A 26394-nucleotide genomic window follows, 5' to 3' on the forward strand; every position below is an offset into this window, starting at 1 on the left:
GCATAAGACCATTAAGGACCACACCCATCTTCAAACTTGGCCTTTGAAGCTCAAAACTGTTTCTGTGTTTGCCATGATTACACACACACAAGGAGGATGCACTCACCTCGAGGCAGTTATGACAATAATCTCCTAGGATACACTGTACCCCACCTCCTCTGTTGCTTCTGAGTGTTCAGAGTCCTGAAACCAGATCTTCACTCTCAGCTGGGCTGGATCATCTCTGTCCAAGACTTCCTTGCGGACCTCCAAGACCAGACCTGTTTATGATGCAAAGAACTGATGTTGGAACGATATTATCAAACCACTATTAGATTATCTGTTGCAAAACCTTTTTTATTCCATTAGTGTGATTATTTTCCCCACTTATGGTACCCATTGAGCTCAATTTAACGAAGTTATCATTAAATCAGCTCTGTCCAAAATCAGCAATAACACTTGAACCTCCTCTTAATCTGTTTTTGTTTTTAAAAGACAAGAGTTTTTTACATTTTTTTTATTAAGTATAGAATAAGAATCCAGTGTCATTTCAGAGAAAACAACTGTTGCTTGACCTTCATGGAGATGAGTCAGAAACGTGACAGACTCATGGGAAACACTGAGGATATACTGCCCTCTACTGCTCAGATCGTGTCCACACTCCAGCCTCACACACTCAATTTCCTCTGAACAGTAAGTTCTGCAAGTACTTCGTCTATATTGCAAACTGAGATTGTGAACCAGGGGGTTTAAAAAATATGGGTTTGTTCACCACTATTATTACTCTGTGTCATCTATTGGGGGAACACTCATGCAGTATGTTTTGAAACTACAAAAGGTATAATTTAATGTTAAATTATGGTATAATGTTGACACAGTCAACAAGGTAGTTGTAGGCTATAATTTAAAGTATGCTAAATTAGCTTTGCATTTTATCCATTTATTTACAGACAACAATCACTGGGTTACTTTGATACTGAAGAAAACATAAAATCATCAAGATTCTCAATTAAGTTCTGTCACAAAAAGTGTCTTGTTCTATGATTTCTTAGCAAAGTTATGGTTGTTTATGGCATGACATTTGAGATAGGGATCTACTCTGGAAGTATAAATCATTATGTCGACTCTTTAAGTAATTCAGAATGAAAAGATGCATGTTTTTGATGTTCCAGGTAGCATTATTCATCATCTCTTCAGATTAAAAGGTATGCTGATTGAAATGAGGAGTGTCCGCCATCATTTCCTTTTTCTTTTATCTCCTTTGTGAGTTTCCCTCCTAGACGAGGACTTCAATAATGAGCTGCAGCCTCCACCCTTGCACTACTGATGACAGCTGCACTTAAACCTTCACCACGCCAACACTAATGTAATATATCACAGCAGATTTGAAGCGTCATCTACATCAACTGTGATAACATCCAACCTGACCATCGATTTCTAAAGGATAACAGGGCAAATGGAAACGGAAGAAATCAGAGCTTCATGTTAACATTTCTGAAAAGCTTTAATTGAAAACAAAAACAAAAACTGAAGACCGAGATGGAAGACAAAAACATTTTAATATAAAATACTGTAGGTCAAGACACTACATGATTAGAGAGTAAGAGAATCTCATTCTGTATTGATGCAAATGATTCACCACGTATTGACTTTCCTGGTTGGGAAGACCATATTCCTACCAGCTAATGTATGATGGAAACGTAAACTTTAGTAAAAGTGCTTCATACAAAAATCAGTGGGTGTCTTTGTTCATTAAAAACTTTATATACAAGTACAAAAATTGGAATGAGAGACAGATAATACAGAAAATATTTTAGAAACCACAGTAAAAGAAAATCAATGTGAAAGGTCTGAAGTAACACAAAACACTGATTTTCAGACAGGATTCTTTCGTACGTCAATGAATGCATTGTTTGAAGTCAGTGGTCCGACGTTGAGGCTGGAGCGGCGGGACTCTCGACGAGACTTAACCACAGGCAGGCCGCCCCAGGAACCCACACCAGTTTGAACTACACGGTTAACAGGAGCGTCGCCAGCCGCTGGGAGCCACAGCTCCTCCATGACAGCGGGTTCCTCCGTGGGGAGAGAAGAGCGTCTCCATGTGGACGGGAGAGGGGTGTTCACCAGCTCGCGCATTTCCTCCCTGGATCTGGAAGGGTTCGCAGACTGACCCATCAATCTGCCCCCTGGGCTGTCCTCGGGGCAGCGGTGCAGCTTCTCCATGCTGCCGATGCCTGCTGGTTTACCTTCAGAGGCCACAACTGAGAGACAACACCAGACTTGAGTGCTACTACTCTGAGCCAACTGAATGTCAACACAGACGTCAAGACAGATCTGAGGGCCAAATAGATTGTCAAAGAAATAAGATGTTCGACTCTCTATATGTCTCTGAAATAACCTTTCTAATCTGTGACAAACTGAACTGAAAAGAACCGGTGTGCTTGGTGGAAATGAACCCACTGACATAATTTTATTCTGTTGAACATTTGTGTAAAATTTTGTGATAATCAGCATATGAATTATTGGGTTATGGCCAAAAAACAACTTCATCCTTTTACCTCCAAATTCTAATGAATTCGTCCTTAAGTCTAACTGGACACTTGTGCTAAATCTGAAGGAAGTGTTCCTGAGATACTGCGTTTAATAACCGCATACAGACGGATGTACAACCTGGAAACATCATGCCACCAGCAAGTGTTGACACTGCCCTGGAGTCATAACAGTATTTACAAAACGCAAAGTATGGCTTAATAACACAAATATCTGAAGTCCTCTTGCTGCAAGCTGTAAACACAATGATTACCATAATCATAGATATCATAAGCAACAAACACTTTGATCTAATAATACCATTTACCTTTAGTATGCTCCTTTGGTTGGTTGGCTGACCCACAGAGCTCCCTAAGTTTGTTGCTCAGTTCCACATTTGCCGCCTTGTAGTGGCTCAGCTCCTTGCTGAGGTTATGGATCCATCCCTCATACTGCCGCTGCCTTCCTGCCAGGCCCTCGTCTATTTGCTCTGTGGAGGACATTTAAAGGTAAGTAGGAGAGTGCTCAGAAATGACCAATAACTTTACATGACTTTCTGCACTTCAGTCCAACTTATATTCTCTTTGTAAACCTAACGTATATCCATTGTAGACAAATGATTGAGCAATTCATTTCAAATGGTGCTAGAAGATAAACACGTGCAGGAAATCTTTGGTTTTTTTGGAGGAGATAAGAAATTGTTTTATTCATAGTAAGTCCAAGTGAGCCGCACCTCGACACTGCTGCAATAAAAGCTGCACGCTCCTCTCATGCTCCTTCTGCTGTTGTGTGAGCCGGCGATCTGTGTCGAGCTGTGTGCGGTCGAGGGCGTTCTCCAACCACTGCACCAGCCTCTGCTGATCATCCAACTGCATCTCGAGCTCGGCCAGGGCAAGTTGTAGCTTACGCTCCTCCTCACGCAGAGACACCACCTACGGGAGACATTTATACATATTCTCTTCAGCATAAATATTGCAGAGATTAGCCACAAGGAGTTACGTGCCTCAAGTAGGTGAGAAGACAGATTAAAAATGCAGAATCTCAGGTTCTGTGTTGCACAGACCTTGTCAAAGTATTTGCACAGCAGAGCTCTGGTCTCAGAGGCAGACAGGTAACTGAGTTTGGCCATTAGGTTCATCTCCCACTGCGACAGCATACTGGCAGATGCCCTCAGCTGTCTCTGCCTCTGAGTGATGGCCTCATTCTTGTACTCAATGGCTGCATCCAGAGCCTCGATCGCCTCGTCAAACTGGAACAGTGTTCGCTCCTCCTAGAAACATCAGAGAGAAGAGGTGGGTTTCATGAGAATATTCACACAAACATTTAAGTTCATATTGTTGCCATGTGAGAGCTAAATAAATGTTTGCAGCACAGCAATACCAAAAAATTCTTTCTCTGCCACAAAATTAAAAACATGTTCGTCTGTCAGTGCTATGAAGACACAACAACGTATCCTATTCACTGTTGAGGACATAAAGTCTCAAGTATTGAACCCTGGAGTAATGTCTGACCTCAGGTGAGAGCAGGTTACCCTGCCGCAGCTTATCGTCCAGCTCCACTCTTTGTTTCAGCAGTGAGTCTTTCTCTTGACGCAGGTTAGAGATCTCTTGCCGAATCTGTTGTGAGTCTTGAGCACTGCCGCTGCGAAGAAGACCGTTCCTCTCACTCAGCTCTTGCTCAAGTGTCTCAATACGGCCTGTAAGTGTCACCAGGTCTTTACTCAAGGCCTAGAGTAAATAAAAGAAAATAAAAAAAAAAAATTTTTAGTATTTGCCAGTTTCCTGTATCACCTCATTTAATTGTTTGTGGTTGTTAATACCTGACTGGAGCGGAGCCTCTTGGTCTCCAGGCCGCTGCGTTCCTGTAGCAGAGCTTCTTTCTTGGCCAGGATTTCCTCTCGTTTAGTGAGTTCTCCTTCCAGATCTTCCAGCCCTCTCCTCTGTTCCAGTACCCGCTCCATTTCCTCATCCAGCCAGCGTTTTTGTTCCTCAATCTTCTGCTCACAGCCAGTCAAGACACACGAGGTTGCATCATGCAAATAAACAGACACACAAACTGAAGTGACAGGGGAGTGACAAGCAAAATTCAAACATCTCTTAAAATAAAATAAAAAACCCAAAAAATTCTGCATTTAAGATCAAACTATCATGTGTTTAATTTTCTTCTGGGATTTACAGCCAGTTTGTTTTCTATGAATTCAAAGTTAGTTTTTGTCCCACCTGTTGTTCTTCTAGTGAGATGACAGAGCCGTTACTGCCGCTGCGTCTCTGCCTCTGGAAGGCAGCGATCTCCTCTGTTTTTATTCTCAGGATCTTTTGCTGCTGCTCGTTCTTTATCTCGAGCTCCTACAGAAGCAATGGAAGAAAGGAAGATGGGTCAAATAGAGGACCAATATCAAACACAGTGATCTCTCCCTTAAAGAAATAACATTAATTTGGCATACAGTATACTTTTGATGAGTAGCGGTAACAATTTCCAATAACTGAAGTGGCCTTGGAGAGTAAATTGTTGTTTTAATCACTTTTCAGGTTGGACTGCTGGACTTGTTCAGACTGTTCAACTCAAGCACTACATGAACAGTCACTTTCCACCCACTTGTTTGCTTTTGTAAATACCTTGTGTTTTTCTATTTATTTTCTATTTAATATTCCTATGCATATTTTTCTGATTCTTACTTCGTACTGTTGCACCTCAAGCTTATGTAACGTGTGAATTTCCCCGTAGTGGGATAAATAAAGACAATCTTAATCTTACACTGGAGAGCAATGCTGCTACTAAAGTTTAAGCTCGGTGTTGAAGTATTTGACACAATTTAGACACGAAATATTATTTCTAAACACATTGAGCCCCCTCTGCGGGATTGGCCTGAGGTACCTTGACTCTGTGAGTTCTTCGTTGCATCTCGGTCTCCAGACGTCGTTTCTGCTGACTTTCCTGGCGCAGGCGCTTCTGCAGCTGCTCCTGCTGCTGCCTCATACTCTGAACACTTCGCTCCAGCTCTAACACTCGACGTTCGCTCTGGGCAGGAAGGTTAGCGAGACGAGCGGTATCCCTCTGACGCTGACTGAGAACCTGATATGAAAAACACATTTTGCTTTACAGAAGTTCAAATGTGCAGTACCAGGACCACATAGAAGAATACTTAAAAGAAAGTGTTTCGCATCTTAGCTTGTTTTGTTTCTTGGATGCAAATCAACATCACTCAAACTATAGTTGTCTGTTGCCTATGTGTTCTACAGAGGTGTGAAAGTCAAACCTGAACTTTGCTTTGAGCTGCAGCTATCTTCCTGCGACATTCCTGTGCTCTGGTCTTGTCTGTTGTGCTGATCTCTCTCTCTTGCTTCTCTAGATCCTGCAGCTGCCGCTGGGCCTCCTGCAGCTCCTGTCGAGCCTGCACAGCTTCGCTCTCCAGGGCCGTGATCTTATGGCTGTACTCCTTGTTCAGGGCCTGAGCATCCTTACCTAAAAAAACATCCCCCACAAGCAATTGTTTTACAGAAAGACATGGAAGAGAACCTCAATTTTGGGAAAGTTGCTGAGATTGAAATTTCTACCTGTTTTGACCAGCTCCTTGATAAGTTCTTCCTTCATGCGAATGGTGACAGAGAGCTCCCGGATCTTCTGCTGTGCCTGATGAAGTCCCCACTCAGAAACGCCTTCAAAACTTTTCAGACTTTCACGCACAGATGTCTCCCCGGTACTGGAGTTGGCTACACAGAGATTTTAGAGAGGACACAAGAGGTCAGCAGGATGGTATGATGAGGAAGTTGACCGAGTTTCAGAGAAATGCCAAGGTTCAAGCCTTCATGTGTGATCTTCCTTTACTAACACAGATCAGTACTGAAGTACTAAAGCAGGTGTAATATGAATCGCGGATCACAGAATAGAGACTAAAACACAGGCAAAAACATTATTACAAGCCTGAGGTTACCCTGACTCTACCTGATCAACGTGTAAACATCTGACTGCAAAAGGAACCAACACAATGCAAAAATAAATTAATTATGATCCCACATGTGGCCGGTGTCTCACTTTCTGAGCAAAACAAAATAATCCAACATTTCTCAAACGTGGAAATGCACATGCTCTGTTCACCAAAAGACTACATGCCTAAACATCAGCAGATCAATGCTGTGTTGTGAGATGCAGTGACAAGTTCCCCACAAACATACGATGCAACACAGGAGAGTACACATGTGGATCAAGATGTTCCTAATAGATTTTAAGCATGTGATTTTTTTCTCTCAAATATTTCACAACTTTGGTAGCATATCACTTTTGCTGTGTAACTGAAAGTGGGATTGTTTTTTTGCAAATTGGATTTTAGATTTTGTGGATATGTAAACAACGTTTCAACAATAAGGTCGCGTAAACAATGTTATGAACATTAGTGTCCCAGTGGATCCTTTCATGTTGACTTAGGAAGGTAGGTATAAACTAAGGTTGTTAGACTTACATGCTTTTCTGGCTAAAGCTGGGTGCTGGTATGGTTCATGCAGCTGAGATATGAGCCCTCTACCACCGACAGCTAGTCCTCCTGACAGCATATCCCTCTTGGTCCACGTCAGGTTTACCTGCCTTTTTACACATAACACAAGCAATGTGCAATTATATTAACACTCCCTCATGTATGCATTATTTATATTATCAACACTTCATTTAAATAGTATTAAGCTACAAGCTATGATTTTTATAAACACAACATACTTGCGTCTCTCCCGGATGAGGTTGAAATGACCGCCCTCGTCTTCTGTGTCCTGCATTTCTTCTCCTCCTGGGAAGTCCTGCTCCTCACAGAGGCTACCATCCTGATCACCACAAGGCCCATTTCCAAAGTAGCCCACTGGACTCACCTGAAACAACACACACATTTTTATTTAACATTTTTTAAAACCATTTTTTAACTTTTACACACCACAGGCTGAAAAACTAGCTCTGCTGGCTGGTTACCTGTCTGTATGTGCCTCCATTCTGACTGTGCTGCATGGAGCCCATGGGGGCCGTGTGAGGCCGTGATCTCAGGTTAAGACCCAGTCCCATCAGCCCTTGTGTGGACAGATGACACTGCATATCTGCTATCAAGTCCTGTTGCTCCTGCAGCTTATCGCTCTGAGACAATCAAATAAGAAACATATCACATGAGGCAACATGAAAATCAGTGTAATATGATGATGACAGCCTGGATTGGGGGACCATCACCCTGCTCCAAAGATGGCTCATATTATGCAGCTAAGCTTGGTTAACCCTGCTGTGACCATGCAATTTAATATAATGAATGTGGCATGCCATGACTAAGCTGCGACACACTGCACTGTCAAAACAATATTAGGATTCCACTGCATCTCACCTGCTGCTTGTATTGCTCCATAGCGTCCTCCAGAGCAGCTAAAAAGTCTGTGTTTTCAATCTCCAACCGCTGGATTTGCGCCTGAAGCTGGACGATACTTTCATCTTTCTCTCGTTCATGCTCATGGCTCCAACTCTCCTCTGCAGCCTCTGGATCCTGGGTAACACATTTATAAACATAACAGTGCTGGACATCTACAATTCCTGAAATTTGACTGAAACATTTTGTTTACTTTGGATTGTGAATGAAACACACCTGGTTCCTTACAGAAGGCCTTCCTCTCCTTAACGCGACGCTGTCCTCAGTGGAGCTGTTCTCAATACCGCTGTCTGGCCCTGAGGCGGTGGTCAGCCCGCTCCGTTCCTCCTCCACTGAGCACAGCCACTCTTTCACTCTCAGGCTCTGTTCTGCCGTCAGAGCCCCTTCACTCTGCAGCTCCCGCAGCAACCTGTGAGTAATAGAAGATTTTGGAGGAAGGAATCAATGTTTCTTTAATCAAAAAACACATCTCACAATCAGAATGTGAGACACATTAAAATATCATGCAGACTTAATTGAACTATAATAATCATCTGCTTTGACCTGTAAGCAGTGTCTGTGCACGTCCTGTAGTGGGCACTCTGGACTTGCAGTCTGCTTATCTCTCCCTCTCCAAGTCGAGGCCTCCTGCTAGGATCAGCGTGAGAAATGATGCGGGTCTCTGAACGCTGGCGGTTTTCGAGGGCTCTGCGAAGGGCCTTGATCTGTTGCTCAAGCCCTTCCACCCGATCCGGCTCTCGCTTGCAGTTGACTGTCGCCCGGTTCTGAATGTTTCTGGCCCTTGTGGCATAGTTTAGCGTATTCAGACTCTCGTCAAAGTCTGAGGAGGATGGGCTGATGCAGGCAATCATCAGTGTTTTTGAATTTCCACCCAAAGAGTCTTTTAGGATCCTAGGTGAAAAAAGGATTATATAAATTCAACCAAAGTGATATTTTACAAGAATTTCTGTTCTGGTATATTAAAATATGTCCTGAACTTATTTAAAATGTACCTTGTGATTTTCGAATCTCTGTACGGTATGTGAGAGCCTTTCCTCTTGGGGTCCCCCAGTGCCCCGATAACATTTCCCAGAGCCAGAAGGCCGCTGTTAATCTGGATACTCTCTTTCAGTCTCTCTCCAGTGTTCCCCGTCCTTAAGATGCGCTCAGACCCTGCCAGGTCAACAAAGTGGAACTTGGAAGACAACATTTGTGGTCCAGAACTTGTAGCAGTCCCATAGAGGCGAGAGCTTCCTCTGCGCTGGTCCATATACACGGTAAAAATGGTGTGCGAGCGGCTGGAGTTCGGATTCATCTGGGTTGCACCAGTGTGCCGGGCTGTGTTTCCTGACTCCAGTAAACTCAACACCTCGTCGAGACCCTCCACTTCACACTCCTTTACCCCACACAGAACTATGAAGTTACACAGACAAAAACATTAAATCTCGATGAGTGCATAAAGTGAAATGCTGCGTAACATTTCATAGCATAACCACAGAAACATGCTTAATACCAATGTTGCCTTTATCCTCCCGGATGTGGATGTCCTTGCTGGCTGTCTCCACCTCCAGTAAGTCCTTGAACTCCTCTTTGTAGACCTCCAGATACGAGATCCGCACAGAGAAGTCTGTGAGGTCATTTTCATCCAGCAGCTTGAAGATATCTGCAACAGCCCTGGGGATGATGCCCTGCTCCTCATCTGTAAAGGAGCCTACAAACACCATCAAAACATCCAGAATTCAGAATAAACAGTGCTGGCAATAATAACTGAAGAGCAAAATAAAATAAAATAAATAACAATTAACTTACAAATATTAGCTTCTCCAATGGTGTACGTCTTGCCGGAGCCTGTCTGGCCATAGGCAAAGACGGTAGCGTTGAAGCCTTGAAAGAAGGCATCTATGAGCGGCTGGACTGACACAGAATAAACCTCCTCTTGATAGCAAGTTTCCTCAAATAGGTAGTCGCAAAGAAAGTGCCGGTCGTGGCCCAGTGTAACCCGACACAGCTCCGAGTCCACAGTGATGCAGCTCTCGTGGCAGTGTAGAAGCTCTTTAGGCAGCAGTGGACGCACTCGAACAGCTACCTGCACTGCAGAATAATCCCCTCTGCCTTGGCCACCGGGCACTTTGGGAGACATTTCTGCCGCACAGCTGGAGCTCTTCGGTGTCCCTCTGCTATGTATGAATCATCTTTGGGCCACTAGAAGGGATAGAAATTATTTGTCACCAAAGGTTGTTTTCCAACATCTCATGCAATATTGCCATGAGTAAGAACGTGACCCATTACGGGATCATGCAATGAACCAACCAAGCAGCTCAAACACACATTTTTTTGGTCAGGTATGCAACAAGTTTTGCTATGAGACCACAAAAATGTTACTTTCAGCTACAGCAGAAGAGGTTGCTATGAATAAAAATGTATACTTTGATTACACAACATCAAAATGTAATATATGAGTATTCTGAAAAGTTATGAGAAACTATTTACAGATGAAATAACCAGAAAAAAAGTCTCACTTTGGCTAACGAAGCAAGTTAAAGGTAATCAAGGTACTTCATCACAACAACTTATTGCCATATAGCTCAACCTGCTCACTGATGTGCAACCATGTCAGCATGTCCCATTACAACAACATGTAAAGCTTCACCTTGCCCTCGCCTGTAAGCGGGGTTAAGGCTTTATATGGTGTTGTGAGGGATGCAGCACATATTGATCTATGAATCACTGCTACATCACTATGAAACTTACTGCACGTTACCGAAAGTAACGTGAGACAACGTGGATCAAGCGTAAAGCTACGGCAGTCTTTAAAATCTGGCAGTCCCACAACTTTGACTTCATAGGTTCACGTTAAAAGGCGTACATTATTACTACAGCTAGATAACTTTTAAAACTCCCATGTTAGCGCCGAGTAACTTATCTCGAGCCTGTTAGCGGCGTTAGCTAGCCTCTGTTTAACAAAGTAAACAGGACCGTTATCCGTGTGACAAACACACGAGCCGTCTTTCTCTTAAACTTCTCGAGAAGCATCCCGACTTCACCCGCTAACCTCGTTTTAGTCGCCCGTTTCCTAGGTTTAAGTTCAGCTAAGCTAAAGTTAGCCAGTTAGCCAGCGGTGCGAACAACAAAATCAAAACATGAGGATGAGGCTGGATGTCGCTGTTTAAGAAGTAGCTGCAACGCGTTACTGCAAGAAAAGACCGTCGTCAAACTGCATGAAGTGACCGGGTGAGTTCATGTAACCACTAATAGTTGACATTACTTACTTTAGTGCGGCAGAAGTTACACCATGGGGTTGAGGATAACACTGGAGTGTTTTTTTTTTTTTTTTTGGAGAATGGAAGTTGAGGGGGGAGCCGAGGGGAGGAGCCCGGGGGAAGCCTGGGCTCAGCGCGGGGCTCAGCTCCGGGCTCCGGGCTCAGGGCTGGGTGTGGTCTGTGGAGCGCATCATGGCTGAGAGGTTAAAGGTGCACTGTGAACATTTGGGGAAGTGCCCTCCTGTCACAGCTTTAAAGCTACAGATTGAATAAAGGACGAGTTCACACCCAAAAATAAAAATTCTGTCATTATCTACTCATAAACTCATAACTCATAAACATTTCTGGAGCTTCACAGCAGAAAAGCGTTGCAGCATTCTTCAGGACCGCTGAAGTAGATGGGGACTGGTGATTTTGATACTAATCGATGATTCAAAATCTTACTTGCAAGAATTGTTTTTTTTTTATTTATTTTGTATTTTTGAGCTCTGGGCCACTCCCAGACCCAATGAAGGTTTTATGTCCTGTCCTGACTGTTTGGAGGGAGTCTGTCCTATCTGGAGCGACATTCTTTGTTATATATACATATATACATATGTGTGTGTGTGTGTGTGTGTGTGTGTGTGTGTGTGTGTGTGTGTGTGTATTGGCTCCGTATTGGCCTAGGTATAGTAATAAATCATGAGTGAAAGACTAATTTTATGTTCTTAGTTACCATCCTGGATTCTTTCAAGTTCTCTGTTTTGTTGTAGGATTTGATAAAAAATGCAAATAGTGATGGTGAGAGTGGACATCCTGTTTTGGTTCTCTGATAAAGTGTGAAGCTCGGGGAGGTGAAAATAGTGATTATATGTCCCAGAAGTCTTAATTCTACTGGAAATCCATCTGGTCCAGGTGATTTATTATTTGGCAATTTGGCAGTTTATTCAGAGCTTTATTGAGTTCTTCAGAGGTAAGAGGTGCATCTAAAATGGTTGCTTGCTCTATAGGTAGTAGAAAAGTATCTGTTTGTAATTGGTTGGGCTTTCATGATCTGAGGAATAAACAATAGTTTGCTATTTTTCAAACACATTTTTTATATCCTGTGGATTCTGGGTCATAAGCGTGGACGGGATAATTGCTTTCTCTTTTTTGAGTTGTATTAGATTTCCCAGATTTATGCTTGATTTGTTACCATATTTAAAATTCCCATCTTTGAGTTGTTGGATAAGGAACTGTGTTTTTGGTTTATGATACTTTCCAGTTGGGTTTGAAGTTGGCTCAGTTAATTTTGTATTTGATTAATGGGGTTATTGGCTTGTGAACCATTTATTTTCTCTAAGGTATTTTCCTGTTCTTGTTGCTGTATGATTAATACGATATGGTCATGCCTCTCTTTGCTGCTTTGCCTGTTTCCAGCACTGATGGTGACATTCCTGGAGAGTCGTTCATCTCCAGAAAGGTTGCCCTCTCTCTTTGAATCAGTGAGTTGAAATCAGGGCTACAAGTGATGTATTGAGAAGCCATTTTGCGGTAGGCTCAGAAAGCTAACTGCTGATCATGAGGAAGATTTATGGGTGTCATTTCTCACAAAAACTGCTGGAAACAGAATAACTTCTCAAAAGTTCTCACCTCAACTATTTATTTGCCCCTTTCAATCATCACCTTCAACTTGTGTCATGTTTAGGCCTGTTCTGACTCAAAGGCACGTATACTGCTCACACTTCAGAGATTGAGTGACATACTGCACCATGAAGCTTTGGTCTGTGAATGTGAAAGGCTATAAATTACTGCCAGGCTTAAGTCCACAGAAAGTACTATTCAATCAAGCAGGGTTCAGCCATTGGGCGTAGACTTGAGCTTGTGTTGCAACGTTATTTCAATATCATGGCAGACAGACAGTGCTGCTCTCGTGCTGTTTCCTAAACATTACAACCTGTGCAATATAAGAGAACAATGATAAGATTACAGAAATGAGGGCAGCCCAATAAGTATGATTTATGTCAATGTGTGTACAGTCACATCAGCACCCAGTAAAATGTGTTTTCCTCTCCAGTTTTCACTATAGCAGAAAGAAAGAAAGAAAGGTTTCATAGTTGTGCTAGTGAACAGGCAGTGTGAGGACTTTAAAGACTCAAAGCTACAAGCCAAAACGATATTGTCATATTATCAAAAATAGCCTCAAAGTTAAAGATGAAGGGAATAATCCTCTATATCACATTTAGTTGTAGAAGAGAGTCATAGCCGAGCACAGAGTTTAATTATCTAATCATAGTTTCAAATCAATTTCAATGACAAACCTTCACTCTGAACTGAAAGAGCGTGGGTCATTTATTAGTTTTTCAGATTCATTCTCAATATGTGTTTTTTGACAAACCTGAATCAGATAAATATAAATATATGAGCCTTAGAAATCTGACCCTATGATTTTAACCAAAGAAACTAAAACAAAACATGTAAAGAATAAGTTTTAACGTGAAGTTAGTCCCACCACAATTTGCAAATGTACTTTGGTATTTTTCCGCTGTGCATGTTACAACCTGAGACCAACCCCATCTCCAAAGTAATGACAGTGAACGTTTCTGTGAGGGAAACAACGTCAGAGCGAGTTCAGCATGTCTCCTCTCGGACCAGCAGGGGGCAGTGTCACACCGTGGTTTACATGCACACCAATAGACTCCTTTGCAATGACTTTGAGACATAAAGAAAAACGTATTCATATTTGACTGAACAATAATGGAGCAAGCATTGAGCTGAGACAGCAGAGAGAAGAAAAGGAAAGCATCCGTGACTTAATGGTGCGAGAGCAGACAGGGTGTCTAATTTATAGGATGATGCATTGAGAAGAGTTTGTAAGAATAACCAGGAAATTGAATTAAAAGTATGCATGTACATGTGACTGTGATATGATGTTGATCATAGAGGAATCAATATCTAAATGTAATTGACCGAATTCAGCTGAACTTCCACTGCAACTGCACAGCAAGACTGTTCATCCTGGGACTTTATCCACTCTCATTCCCACTCTTCATTTCCAACTATCCAGGCACAAAAGCAGACGAGTGTGGCAAAAACATGCCCTTAGCCACATCAAAATATGTTTATGATTATTGTCTTATTTTAACACAGGGTGTCTGTTCTCACAATCTGAATAACTTCTCACCTCAACCATTGAATGGCCCCTTTCAATCTTCACCTTCAGCTTATGTCATGTTTAGGCCTGTTCTGACACACAGGCGCATACAGTGCTCACGCTTTATCACAGATTGAGTGACATACTGCACTAAGACTGTGAATGTGGAAGGTTAATTGAGGTCCCGGCAGGATCCAGCCATTGGGTGTCGAATTGATCTTGAGTTGTGTCATCTTTTCATTATCAGGGCTCAGGGTTTGTCCAGACAGACTCAAGTGATGCACCTGCCTCTGACGTCATAAGTTAATTTTAATGTGCTGTGATTCTTAAATATTACAAACCGTGCAATATGATACAAGAACAATCATATTGATAAGATACAAATTCATCAAGATCAATGAGGGCAGCACATTAAGCATAATTTATGTCAATCTTCAAGATGCTTAGACAAATCTGGACATCAGTAGGAACAGACACAAAAGAAGCAGGACAGTGATCAATGAAAACACCCTCTGTGCGCACAATGCTGTAACATCAAGACCCAGTAAAATCAGATTTTCCTCTGCGGTTTTCTCTATAGCACTAAAACATGTGAACAAATGTTTCATATTTGTGATTGTGAACAGGCACAAAGATGTTTAAAGGATTAAGCTACAAGCTGAAATGTTATCATCATATATTAAAATAGCCTCAAAGCTGAAAATGACATGGCAAAAAATGTATTTTACATTTAGTCATGAACTACACTCACTTCTAAATATTACTAAATAGAGCTTCACTGACAGTTACTGTGCACATGGTCAAGAAAAGGTCTACAGTCATAGTCTGTTTATTGGACGTGTTAGATATTCAAAGCCGCTCTACAGTGCAGACAGTTTTCCAGAGCAAAATGCTTTAAACAAGGCTGGTGTGACTCCGGGAATGTAATACACATGCTCGTTCACACCCTGAGCCACAATAATTACATTTATTCACACAACAAAGACAGATGTGACCTGTTATATTATGGAGGCCTAACAATAACAGATAGAGAGAGAAGAGGTGAACGTTAAACAGGAAAAATGTCCAAATCTTCCTGGTAATAAATGTCGAGGTGGCCACAGAAGTGCTCATTCATTTTTATTGTCGACTGTTGGAATCCTTGTCTTGTAGTTTTTTAGCAGCTTTCATGTAAAGTGTTCATTTCCTGTTTCAATACCTTTTCCACAGTCGGCTTGTACATAATCAAGTACAGTCAGAAAGTATTATGACAGTGATCCTTGTTTGCTCCACTCCGTGTTTCAGCTCAACGATGAAATTGAAGTTGTGTTAGTATCATATGAACAGTGTCGGATATGTGATAGTCATAGTGTGGAGTATACAGCCAATAAAAAAACGCATCACTTTCCTAGTAGCTTTTAATTTGCACTGTAGTAAGCAGTTTTTCGAGATGCCCTGTTATTGCTCATCAACAGATTTTGATCGCTAAACCAAGAAAGTATTGAAAATATGTTTTTTTTTAAGTGAGGCATTTCTCCTTTTTGCTTTTCCTGCTTAATGAATAATTCCAAATGCATCTGTGAATATAAATTCAAATTTCAATGACTCTCTTTAGCACCACTATCAGGCCCATATGCTTGCACATTTAATCATTATAGATGTATTTCTGCAGGCCGATGTTGTGTGGTCAGCTTCAGCCTATGAATGAAACATTTTGTCATTTGAGTTACAAAGCTGTGTGTCATGTCGAGTCAATTTTTATTTGTATTGCACTATTTCACAACAAAAGTTATCTCATAACAGTATCAGTCTTAGAAATCTAACCCTGCGATGTTAACAAATAAACCCAAATTAGGTGAGAAATGAAAGCCTCAATGTAAAGCCTTAATCTGAGCATAAATTGCAGATATACTTTGGTCTTTTTCCACTTTGCTTGGAGCCAAACTGAGACTACACTATATAATAAATGAGTATGCATTGAGCTGAGACAACAGAGAGAAACAGAAACAGCATCAATGTTTTAATAGTGCAAGAGGGAGATAGGGTGTCCACTCCAGCCCACTCCACGATACCATCATATCCTGGCTGCTCAGCACTGAACTGACCTGCAGCACAGGCCTGACCACAACTTCTGTGGGCACTACTGGCATGCCTGTTATCCCCCCTCCCTACCTGCATGCCCACATCAAATGGCCCCGAGCCAAACTGACTGTGAAGTCCTGTCTGCACTCTCCGGAGCCTCGGCAAACCCAGTCACACTCTCCTTTGTTCCATTAAACTTCAGACGAGACCGAGGTATTCCCTTTCAAAAAGTAAGTACCATTGATAACCAGGCCTGCTGTCAAAGAGAGAGTGCTGGTTTCTCATGACCATGCCTCACGACCAGACTGAGATCAGGATATTGATTTCAGTCCAGAACACACTGCAAGCACTCATTAGCAGTTTTTTGTTATCTGTACGGTGTGACTCAGCCGCATTGGAGAGAAATGTATAGAGAGGGTGGTGGTGGTGGAGATGGAGGAGTGGGGTTGGAAGGATGAGAAGCTGGATGTAATGTGATATGGTAGAGGTGCAGCGTAAAGGAGGGGACAGTGAGGGGTGAAACAACACAGACAAAACACCAGATTCAACCCAATTGTCAGAATAAATGTTAGCTAAGTAATTTAAAACTGAGCATTTCTATATGTTGCAACTTTATGTTTGCTTTGGGTGAATTTTCTTTCTTGTCACAACGCTGTGCTTATGCTCTGGTTAGGATCACACACATAAACCCCTTGTTTAGGGTAAGGACAACATCACGGTTTGGCTTAAAATACCTGTTTTGATCAGCATGATCACAGAGGGAGATGGTCTGACTTCCAGTGAAATATACATTAGCTGGTTTTAGTCACCACAAAAAGGGCTGGAAAATGTCCCCTGGTCTCCTTAAAAATATCCAGTGGTGTGACTCGAACTGCCATTTGGCAGCCTTGTTGGCTTATCCCACCACCATCCCCTCCACCCCTGATGTGAAAGGTGGCTAATAAGCATTTTGTGTGCACATGATATGCCACATTTGGTACAAATGTCAACCCTTGGACGTATCTGTGGTTTGTAGAAACTGCTAACATTATATCCGGGCGACCGGGCTGCCAGATCCCAGATCACAGTTTGTATATATTTCTGTCAGTGCCCAAGCACTGCTGCAGGGAAACGCTGACAGGATAAGTTGTAGATAAGTGGAGAAGCTTTTTATTTGGGTGCTGGGATGGGAGCTATGGGAGGACAGGAGCAGAAAAGCAGTCTGGTTGAACTTTGGATTCTGAGTCATCACCTCTCCCAGAGGGGCAAACATAAGGACAGCCCCCCATTCACCTCCTGCTTATTCTTCCATTGCAGAGTGAAGAACAGTGAGAGGTCTATTCTGTGGTGGTAATAAAGACAGCAGTTTTTAATTCAGCCCGCACCCCTCGGCCAGTGACTGACTGACTGGCTGGCGTGAATCGTCCTCTATTCAGCCTTCTCTATTCAGCCATCACTCTCTGTCTGTCTCCCTATCTCCATGCATCTTTTTTCTTCACTCAGCGTGCAATCTCATTTTAGGATCCCATGGCTAGAGCACCCCCCCCACCACCTCCTTCCCCCCGCTGTGGCGTCATCAGTGAGTCTCAGTCACAGTCTGGAGCCCCCTGTGCAACTAAAGACATCCTGTTTGTGTCCAGCGAACCTACACTGTGCCTAACCCTCCACAGATGTACTCATGAGTGGTTTCTTTTTCAGAAAGTTGTGCAAGACCAAGGAGACGATAGATGGCTGCTGCAGCACACAGGTGACACGTTTCATCACACGCATTTAAAATGCTACCATTTCATGAAGGGAAAATCACACACATTACTTGCAGGGTACATGTGACACGTGCTTGTTCTGCAAATTTAAAAGCGAAAGTTATGCATGCACTGTAAGAACACAGTGGCCCTTTGAGCAGCCTGTCTTTGGCTTTCTGTCTGCTGAACAGCACTGCTCTGTACTGCGAGAACTAAAGTGTTTCCCAAACAACCCCTGCTCACATATATCACCGCTTCTATATATATATATATATATATATATATATGTATATATATATATATATATATATATATATATATATATATATCAGACTGCTCTTATTGCATAATTCACAAAGCATAGAGTTCAGTGAATTTAAACAACATTTTAAGCATTTGAAAATAAAACACCACACTTCTAAGGGTTTACATTGTGTTTTAATGACTGTATTGGAGGAAGATATAGTTGTAGTGACACCTTACTATAAATTAAACAAAAAGAGAATTACAAAATCTTCACACGTCATGATTACATGTCCCGCATACATAACATACATTTCGACATAGCTGGACTCTCATTTACAAAAATAGCATTTTCTTTCAGGTTGGACTTGGGATGTTGAATGCTGTTTTACTGTTTGCTGTGTCGTTCACCTCTCCTACACTTCGTGCAATAAATATGTTTTAGGTAATCTGTACGGAACACTTGCTCTTATGGTGAAGTCGACAAACTATACGTCACTCAGTTTTTACTTCTGTAGCTTAATATCAGTGGCCCGAAAGAACCCATATTCAAAAGCATTTATTGCACGTTGCAAGACAGATGTTAATCAATCCATCACTTGAGTCAGGTGATGCTTTAGGATCAAGGATCATCTTTATAGTTGTTGAGACTATACACCAGACAGGTACACAGCAGAACGAAATGCATCCGGCTCACAAATTTATATCAAGGACCTTGAAGTAAGCATTTGTTAATAAGTAATAAGGCCCTTATAAGTCCTCTTTACATTGTTATTAACACCATATATGTTTCATGAACACATAGTAATGTTAATAAGCATCTTTTAATGACTTATAAGAGCCTTATGACCTATTAACTAGTGCTTATTACAAGAACCTAAATACAAAGCCTTACTGAGGGTACACTTTAGCAACCTGGCTGAAACACCTTCTTGAGCAACAGTACAACCAGATTTAAAGATGGCCACCACAATACATCCGATTATCACACATCCATGACCAAATATAGAGTCTTTAGCTAAATCCAGACCAGACTTTTGTTTGGCCTTTGTGCTCTAAGTGTGTTTCCACTTTCACCCCGCTCTTTCTAGAACTCATACTGGGAAACAAACATGGTCACTTTGGTGATGTACCTCCCCAGCTGGACTCGTCTCTCTAGCTCGCTCATCTCCACCTCTGCCTCCAGCGTTGCAGGGCCCTGCACGGGGCTCACCAGCATCAGCTGCCCTGTCACGCGGTCTGAACGCTGGACTGTGAAGTGGCGTCGAGCTTGTTTTCCACCCAGCAGAGAGAAGCGAAGTGTGTCTCCTATTGGGCGCAATGCTGAGACCCTGAACATGACGCGAGGAGCCGACAGGTTGGAGACAACAGCCAGGTAATGGTAGGAGAAGGAGTTTGGGGTCTGAGAACATGCCTTGTTGTCCAAGGGACAGGGGTTACGTTCACAACGCCTGGAAAGAGAAGTGAAAAACTGAAAATCACCCTTATTTGGATAATGGGGAGTTAAGTTGGATATTAAAAAATGATTAAGGATGATGCTCACATAGGCGACGTCTTGACATATGTAGCATTAGGGATTTTAGGGCAGTCCACACGGACACACTGGAAACCACCGTATGTGTTAATGCACATCTGGTCCTTTGTGCAGTTGTTTTGTCTGCTGGCACACTCATCGATGTCTGTGGAAAAAACAACAACAGACACTTTTTAAAACAGAAAGTTAGTTAGTTGTGATATCATTCATACTGTACGCAAAGTAAATCTAACTTCTGGAGATTTTTACATTTTTGATGAAATTTGCAGTTAAATTTACTGAAAAGTTTGTTGTTTTTGCTCCTTAAATCCACTATAGAGGATTTGACAGTCACTGTTTGTAAATAACTGATTCTATGGGCTGGTGAGCCACCATGGGACCGATGGGAGGAGAACTCAGGGATTACTTTTTAACTTTCGGGATTAAAAAGTGGATTTATCTCCACTCCTGTGTATCAACCTGATCTCCACTGACGGGTGTTTAATGTTGACTGATGACTGGAGCTGGAGGGGAAATATACTTTACTTCATGAACGACATTACAGAGAGGAGGGGGTAAAAGGAGAGAGAGAGAACTAGAGTCTCTGGTGAGTGCTGAATTTGTGTGTGCCAACAAAATATATAATATAATAATATAATAATATGCAAAGCTCTGGTCGTTTAAATGCAGAATTCCTATGTATTATATCTATAAGTTATATTGAGGACAGATTTTGAACATTGAAATGAAAAGTAAAACAAAGCTCAGAAGAAGAAAAACACCTTTACAGCTGCGTCCATCGCGGGTCACATTGTATCCGACGGGACAGGAACAACGGTAGCCACCAGCGGTGTTAACACAAGTATGTAAACACAGTCTCCCAGCCTGGCCATTATGAAACAGCTCACATTCATCTATATCTAAAGTGATCAACACACACACAGTTAACATCCTGCATGTAAATGTGTATATCTGATGTAGTTACAGGACACATATTGTTCGTACCAGTGCAAGTGTTGCTGTCCCTGCCAGAGATGGTGTATCCCGGCTCACAGGTGCAGTGGGTGGTCCCCTGCGTTATAGTGCAACGTGATGGACGAACAAAGGGCCCGGTGGTGGCAGCAGGCAAGGTGGAAGCAGCAGCGGTGGCTGGGGAGGTGGCGGCAGAGGTGTTTGTGATGGTGACAAAGACTGAATGAGGAGGACAGGAAGGAGAAGAAGTAAGCTGCTGTAGAGTGTTTTCATTCCCTGCTGTAATACTTTCAGTGCAGCAGCTGTGTATAGGCTCAGTTCAATCAGTGAGTCATTAATAGAAAATGTGTGACAGGCATTGTTGATGTGACATTGTGGAGTGAGACAGAGTCAGTCACAACTGCCAGTATCAAATGGAATTAAAGAGGAAAGTGACTGAGTTTTATCAGCATAAAGCTCTCGTATATTGCTTTGAGCAAGAAAAGTCGCCATTTTTCAGTCCATCAGAGTATTGTGAGCTTTAATCTGATGTGCAGCTCCTCTACTTGTGTAAATTCAACAGTGGCCATGTCATGAAAAAGACAACAACAACTATATGCTTATGATTCATGTATTACAGTTGGAGGTTTTATACTACCAACTTGTAAGAATTCCCATTTTGTCAAATACTGACTCTTTGGCGGCTGACCTGACCTGCCATCCTAAAGCATCAGTATTTGATAAGATGGGAATGAGACACTTTCCACTCAGTACATATCATTATCAAAGTTTTAAACCAATTTAAGGAATCTTATCAATACGGTTTGGATTCATAATGTGTTTAAGTCTAAAAAGGACTTTTAGTTGATGTTTTACCGCCCCAGGGAGGAGAGGAAGAGAGATGGAATAAGAGACATGCTAATTGAGCTTTGACATAAGTCTGCTCCTGACTACGGTCCGGTCACAGGGAAATGACATGAACAAAACTGAACCAAACAACAGGAAATCAGAGACTGTTGTGCCCACATCTATACAGAGACCATAACAAAACACTGCATATTAAGCTGTTGCACTCCATGGTCGAGTGTAGGACTCTGGCAGGTTGTGGAGAAGATGACTATGTGTTTACGTCATTGATGCTCGTTGCTCAAAGGCAGTACAGACAGCAATACCCTGATGTCAAACTTTTAATGTGAAGATCCAGACCATATTATCACCATCATCTTTTTGCTGCTTTATTATCAATACATTATCAATACATTATTATTATTACGCATTTGAGGTGATCCACAGTAACAAACTGTATGTTAGTGTGAAACTATTTTAAAACAAGAGAAATACAAAACAAACTCAGGCACCAGCTGCCTATCAACCATCATCGTCTTGGACTTAAGGCTGGAATTCAATAAAACCTACTTTGTGGTAGCACCGACGTGTATTGGCACTGGCCGATGTAATCTCCTTTAGCAGACTGGGAGGATTTGGATACTAGCCTGTAAATAATGTGCTCTCCAGTGAAGTACTTGTCAAATGTTCAGTAGGTCTTAATATTGAACATTTGGTATGAAAACAGTGCTACATGTTACCTAGATGTGAACAGCTATACGGCTGTGAGGCGAAACTATGTGTGTGTGGTCTGAGTACGTAGTGCATAACACCTACATGTTGGCACAGGGCTCTGACAGGTGGCTCCAGACCAGCCTTTGGCACAGACACAAGAGAACTGGTTCACTTCATCCACACATGTCCCACCGTTCGAGCAAGGAGAGGACACACACTCATTGATGTCTGAGGGAAAAGGCAAAACGAGGGGTTATACGAGGAAACTCCGCTGCGGCATCTGAACCTTTAAGAGAGGACATATGCAACCAAATATCTCTGATGCTGAAAGATAAAAGAACGTGACATCATGGTATATGTATGTTAGAGAGGGAATAAGGATAAAATGGGAGCAGATGAGTTGATATGAGGGGCAGGCGAAGAGTAGCGGACGTCCTGTCTTGATCAAACAGCCTTTGAGCTGTTATCTTAAAGTCAGCGAGCTGTCAGACGATGGCTGGGGACGAGGTTGGAATATCGCATGTCACAGCATTCAATAAGCTCTCTGAACGACGACCAAAGTACATAAAGAGGAAATATGATCATGGGTCACATATGAAATGTATCTCTACATGGAAAAACGTTGGTGACATGCATAAAGCACAAAAAGAGGAGCGAGCAGGAGAGGTTACAAAGAGGACGATGACAGGGTTGTAAAAAGTGATCAGTGGGTTAGATAACAGCGTCAGATTGAAGAAGAGGAGAGACACTGGTGGAAAGAAGATGAGGAGGAGGCAGTGGAGAGAGTGACCACCACAGTGAGGACAGGTGGATCAGTGCTTGTCTCTTACCTCTGCAGGTAGTCTGCTGGCCACTCCAGCTCAGGCTTTCCTGACAAAACCTGCTCTCTGATCCTACAAGATCATAACCGGGGTCACACAGAAAGTGAACCTCATGGCCCACGCTGTGTGACTTGCCAAGTTTTCTCCCATTGGTGGGTGCATCCAGTTTCGGGCAGGTACCTGTTGGAAAAGTAGAGGCTGATAAAAAAAAACAAAAAAAAAACGAAGCAAAATGGCAGATATTCAACCATCGTTCTGATGGTTTTGCTTACTGTTGGTGGCTCTTGTAGTCTGTTTTGCTGCGTTGCTCTGCAGCAGGTTTATTTTCTTCTTCAGGTTGCGAAGACTCTGCAAGTACGAGGCTTCATGGGCTGAGAGGAGCTTCTGGACCTGCTTCAGAGAGCCTTGAATTTCCTGTCTACTAGGACAGTCCTGGAACAAAACAAAGGACGATTAATGTCATTAGGTGTGGATTCACGTTTCAAAACAACTTGCTCAAAGCTGTAATTCACTGACAAAAAGAAAAAATCTATATTAGAGTGTATTAATCATCTTTACGATATGACATGATATGATATGATTTGATATTGCTCTATATGTAGTGCTACTGTTTGGATGTTGAAAGCTACAGATGTTGTGGTGAAACTATTTATGAATTTTCTTACAAAGCAGCGCTGTTTAGCTGAATTTATGAAGACAGAAAAGCTATTCCTCTGGCTCAAGCAGGTTAAAAATAAATATTTGTCAACATGAAAAAGAGACCGCAGCCACAAGGACCACAGGCCAGTGATGTCATTGATGTATTAGCTGGAGAGCCAACTTTCCGTTCGCTCCAACATTTCCATTCATTTACAAGATTTAAAACGATGCTGAAGATTTTTGAGCTTTATTTTTGGCAACTAACCACACATTCACCTTTTCAACACACTAAATCGCTCAGTCATCCTCATCAGTTTCCAGCCACCACATTCCCTTTCATAAATTACACCTGTTTGTTTTTCCGCGTGCATACTCTTGACTGTTGCTGAAAGGACAGAAACATTCTGATCGCCTCAAACACCTACTGATATCTGAGGTTAAACTACAAAACTAAATCTATCGCTTCATTACTCAATTGTTCAAGTAGATGGTTTAATTAAAGGCAAAACAGACGTCCGCTCCTCTGTATGTAAACAAATAAAGGTCCGCTGAAGGAGTGCACTTGAGGCCCTGTGCAGCAGCACAGAGGCCGGGCTGTTATGTGAGTGAGTAAATGCAGCAGGATCAGAGTATGTTTTCCTGTGCAAGCAGGAACCTCCTCCTCTCAAAGCTAGATACTGTAACTCAGTCATAACACTCTGAAGGTAATCAGTTACTATTCTTGTGATGTGGCGGTGACACTGTCTGGAGTCGGAGTTATGTAACTGAAATCAGCAGAAGCTATTTGGCTTGCATTACGTGGAATCACTTGCTCTTTATGATGTGGTGGATTTGGAGCTCGGGGTCAGTCAGTCAGGTATATACACCCACAGCATAAACATCACCTGTGTCACAACCTCCCTTTCTATTGGCTGGAGGGGCGAGGGAGTGGCACTGTTTTCTATCCTCGTCCTCGCCTTCATTCAACAGCATCACCCTGTCCTCTCATGCATGTTTTCAGACAACCAATTAGTGTTTTCGTCCAGCCGGGGTTATGTAAGAAGAGTCAATATTTGTTGAAAACACCTTTCTGATTTGGACAGGGTTTGGAGGGACTTCAGTCGGTCGGGGTGGGTTGGCTGGTGTTTATAGTGTAGTTGTCAAAGGCCTCTTTCTGCCCGCACTGAGCAACATTTCACATGGCTCCATGTTAACTGGGTGACAGGGTGTAGGAGGCATGCAACACTGGAGCTCAAGATTACAGTACAGTACGACGAAATTGAATTCTTCTAAATGTGCAACAACTTTGAAATACTAAAATGCAACTTAAAACAGACCTAAACCATGTGTTTATAAACACATAAACATTCTGGACATCTCTCAGAAACACAAAAGGACATGCATGCAAAGGCAGATGCAGTGTTCTGTATCACAAAGTCTCTGAATCAAACATCTGGCAGGATTGCAGCAAAGCACCACTTAGAGATATTGAGTGCATTCATTCACTGAATCCTCTTGTTCCTGTAGCTTGCATGCAAAGTGAAGGTGCGTCAAGGTTTGCTCTGTCAAAAACATTCGATGTGATGCAAAGCAAGGACATTCACAGCAGGACCTGTTATGTACTTACAGTAAGAGGAGAGAGGAGCCAGATTTGTGCAGTTTTCCAAGCCATGAATGGTAGTTAATGAATCAGCTCACTGGGTATAAAAGGCTCTGTCTTTGTAAGCATGTTTCAAGGCTTTCAGCTTGAGACATTGCACTCACTCACCTGCCCAAAAGTAGGATGGAGCGAGCAGAAACACAGCAAGGTGGTGACAATCACAGTTGGCGCAAGCATGTTTCCACTGATCCCCATGCAGTCGACGATCGGTCCTCAAATGTGTGGAAAGGTGCAGGCGGTGTGAACTTTGTGCGTGCGCAGGGACTCCAGGTGAGAGAGTGACCACGGTCGGCAGTGGAAAAGCTGCTGCAGCAAACCGCTGAGGAATGTTGGGTTTACTCTTCAGCAGCCAATCAGGGAAAGAGACTTCAGGAGAAATGTGGCCACATTATGATCCCTTTACTTAACTTGGTTGCACTTCCTCTCTGTATCTTGTTTGTGGAGAAGTGGAAGAAAACTGAACTGCAGCATGCACGATCCATCCAGAAATATGTGTATGGCACTTTGACCAGTTTGAAAAAGGTACTAACACAAATCTTCACAACTCAGATTTAGAGCCTGATGTTTTCTGATGTTATTAAAGGCCTGTTTACAGGAAGGATATTTGTAAATGTTGTTCATTATATTTAGATTAAAAAATAATACTACTAAACATTCACTCAGCTGAAATCTGTCAGCTGAACTTGCTATCAGATTGCTGCATTTGTCGGCAGTGATAGACATCATGATCATTGTCAGTGATGGAGAGAAGCTGCAGAGAGGCTGTGCCCTCTACAGGAATGCATTCACACATGCATTCCTGTGCTTTATATTAGTTGCACTGAACTAAACCACACACATTTTTCTCAGGTTGCATCATGACAATAGACAGTAGGGGTCAGGAGATACGATAAAGATGAAAGGTAATCTTCTTCTTCTTCTTCTTCTTCCCTTACCCCTTTTTCAAACCATATACCACCACTTCATCAGAAGAGTCCCACCCAGCTCCCTCTTTCTGTTTT

At 42.3% G+C, this 26394-nt stretch overlaps 2 protein-coding genes and 1 long non-coding RNA gene across 4 annotated transcripts; 1 reads left to right on the forward strand and 2 right to left on the reverse strand.

Annotated features, from left to right (window-relative positions):
- Nucleotides 1-1464: 1464 nt before the first annotated feature.
- On the reverse strand, nucleotides 1465-11259 carry kif7 (kinesin family member 7). 2 transcript variants are annotated; one of them, XM_084351637.1, is made up of 20 exons: nucleotides 11143-11259; nucleotides 9683-10075; nucleotides 9387-9572; nucleotides 8887-9286; nucleotides 8438-8785; nucleotides 8111-8303; nucleotides 7856-8011; nucleotides 7459-7617; nucleotides 7216-7361; nucleotides 6965-7086; nucleotides 6063-6218; nucleotides 5765-5970; nucleotides 5383-5580; nucleotides 4728-4853; nucleotides 4328-4504; nucleotides 4020-4235; nucleotides 3572-3778; nucleotides 3242-3440; nucleotides 2837-2998; nucleotides 1465-2240 (listed from the first exon to the last, which is right to left on the reverse strand). In XM_084351637.1, the coding sequence occupies exons 2-20, from the start codon at nucleotides 10011-10013 to the stop codon at nucleotides 1855-1857; spliced, it is 4074 nt and encodes a 1357-aa protein (XP_084207763.1). In that variant the 5' UTR covers nucleotides 10014-10075; nucleotides 11143-11259; the 3' UTR covers nucleotides 1465-1854. The 2 variants fall into 2 exon arrangements, with proteins under 2 accessions (XP_084207763.1, XP_084207762.1); XM_084351636.1 differs by having other exon boundaries at nucleotides 9387-9584.
- Nucleotides 10688-19454, forward strand: LOC311256537. Its single transcript, XR_014622505.1, has 3 exons — nucleotides 10688-11104; nucleotides 17984-18032; nucleotides 19362-19454. It is a non-coding gene; the product is annotated as an uncharacterized lncRNA (long non-coding RNA).
- Nucleotides 18459-25690, reverse strand: LOC311256529 (fibulin-7-like). The gene is made up of 8 exons (XM_084351649.1): nucleotides 25502-25690; nucleotides 23388-23547; nucleotides 23125-23295; nucleotides 22397-22522; nucleotides 20789-20974; nucleotides 20566-20703; nucleotides 19814-19949; nucleotides 18459-19721 (listed from the first exon to the last, which is right to left on the reverse strand). The coding sequence occupies exons 1-8, from the start codon at nucleotides 25586-25588 to the stop codon at nucleotides 19358-19360; spliced, it is 1368 nt and encodes a 455-aa protein (XP_084207775.1). The 5' UTR covers nucleotides 25589-25690; the 3' UTR covers nucleotides 18459-19357.
- Nucleotides 25691-26394: the final 704 nt, after the last annotated feature.

Source organism: Pagrus pagrus (genome assembly GCF_965226575.1).
Source record: "Pagrus pagrus genome assembly, chromosome: 1".
In the NCBI taxonomy this organism is placed as follows: Eukaryota; Metazoa; Chordata; class Actinopteri; order Spariformes; family Sparidae; genus Pagrus; species Pagrus pagrus.

Bases quoted from the DNA above. Each gene is read 5' to 3' on its own strand.
- LOC311256529 (XM_084351649.1), bottom strand. From the start codon at position 25,588: ATGGGGATCAGTGGAAACATGCTTGCGCCAACTGTGATTGTCACCACC. The intron at 23,548-25,501 runs GTGAGTGAGTGC...GTTTTGTTCCAG, and splicing joins TCCATCCTACTTTTGGGCAG to GACTGTCCTAGTAGACAGGA. The intron at 22,523-23,124 runs GTAAGAGACAAG...CTTTTCCCTCAG, and splicing joins CCAGCAGACTACCTGCAGAG to ACATCAATGAGTGTGTGTCC.
- kif7 (XM_084351636.1), bottom strand. From the start codon at position 10,013: ATGTCTCCCAAAGTGCCCGGTGGCCAAGGCAGAGGGGATTATTCTGCA. The intron at 4,854-5,382 runs GTACCTCAGGCC...TTGCTTCTGTAG, and splicing joins GAAGAACTCACAGAGTCAAG to GAGCTCGAGATAAAGAACGA. The intron at 3,441-3,571 runs GTCTGTGCAACA...TGTCTCCCGTAG, and splicing joins TGTGCAAATACTTTGACAAG to GTGGTGTCTCTGCGTGAGGA.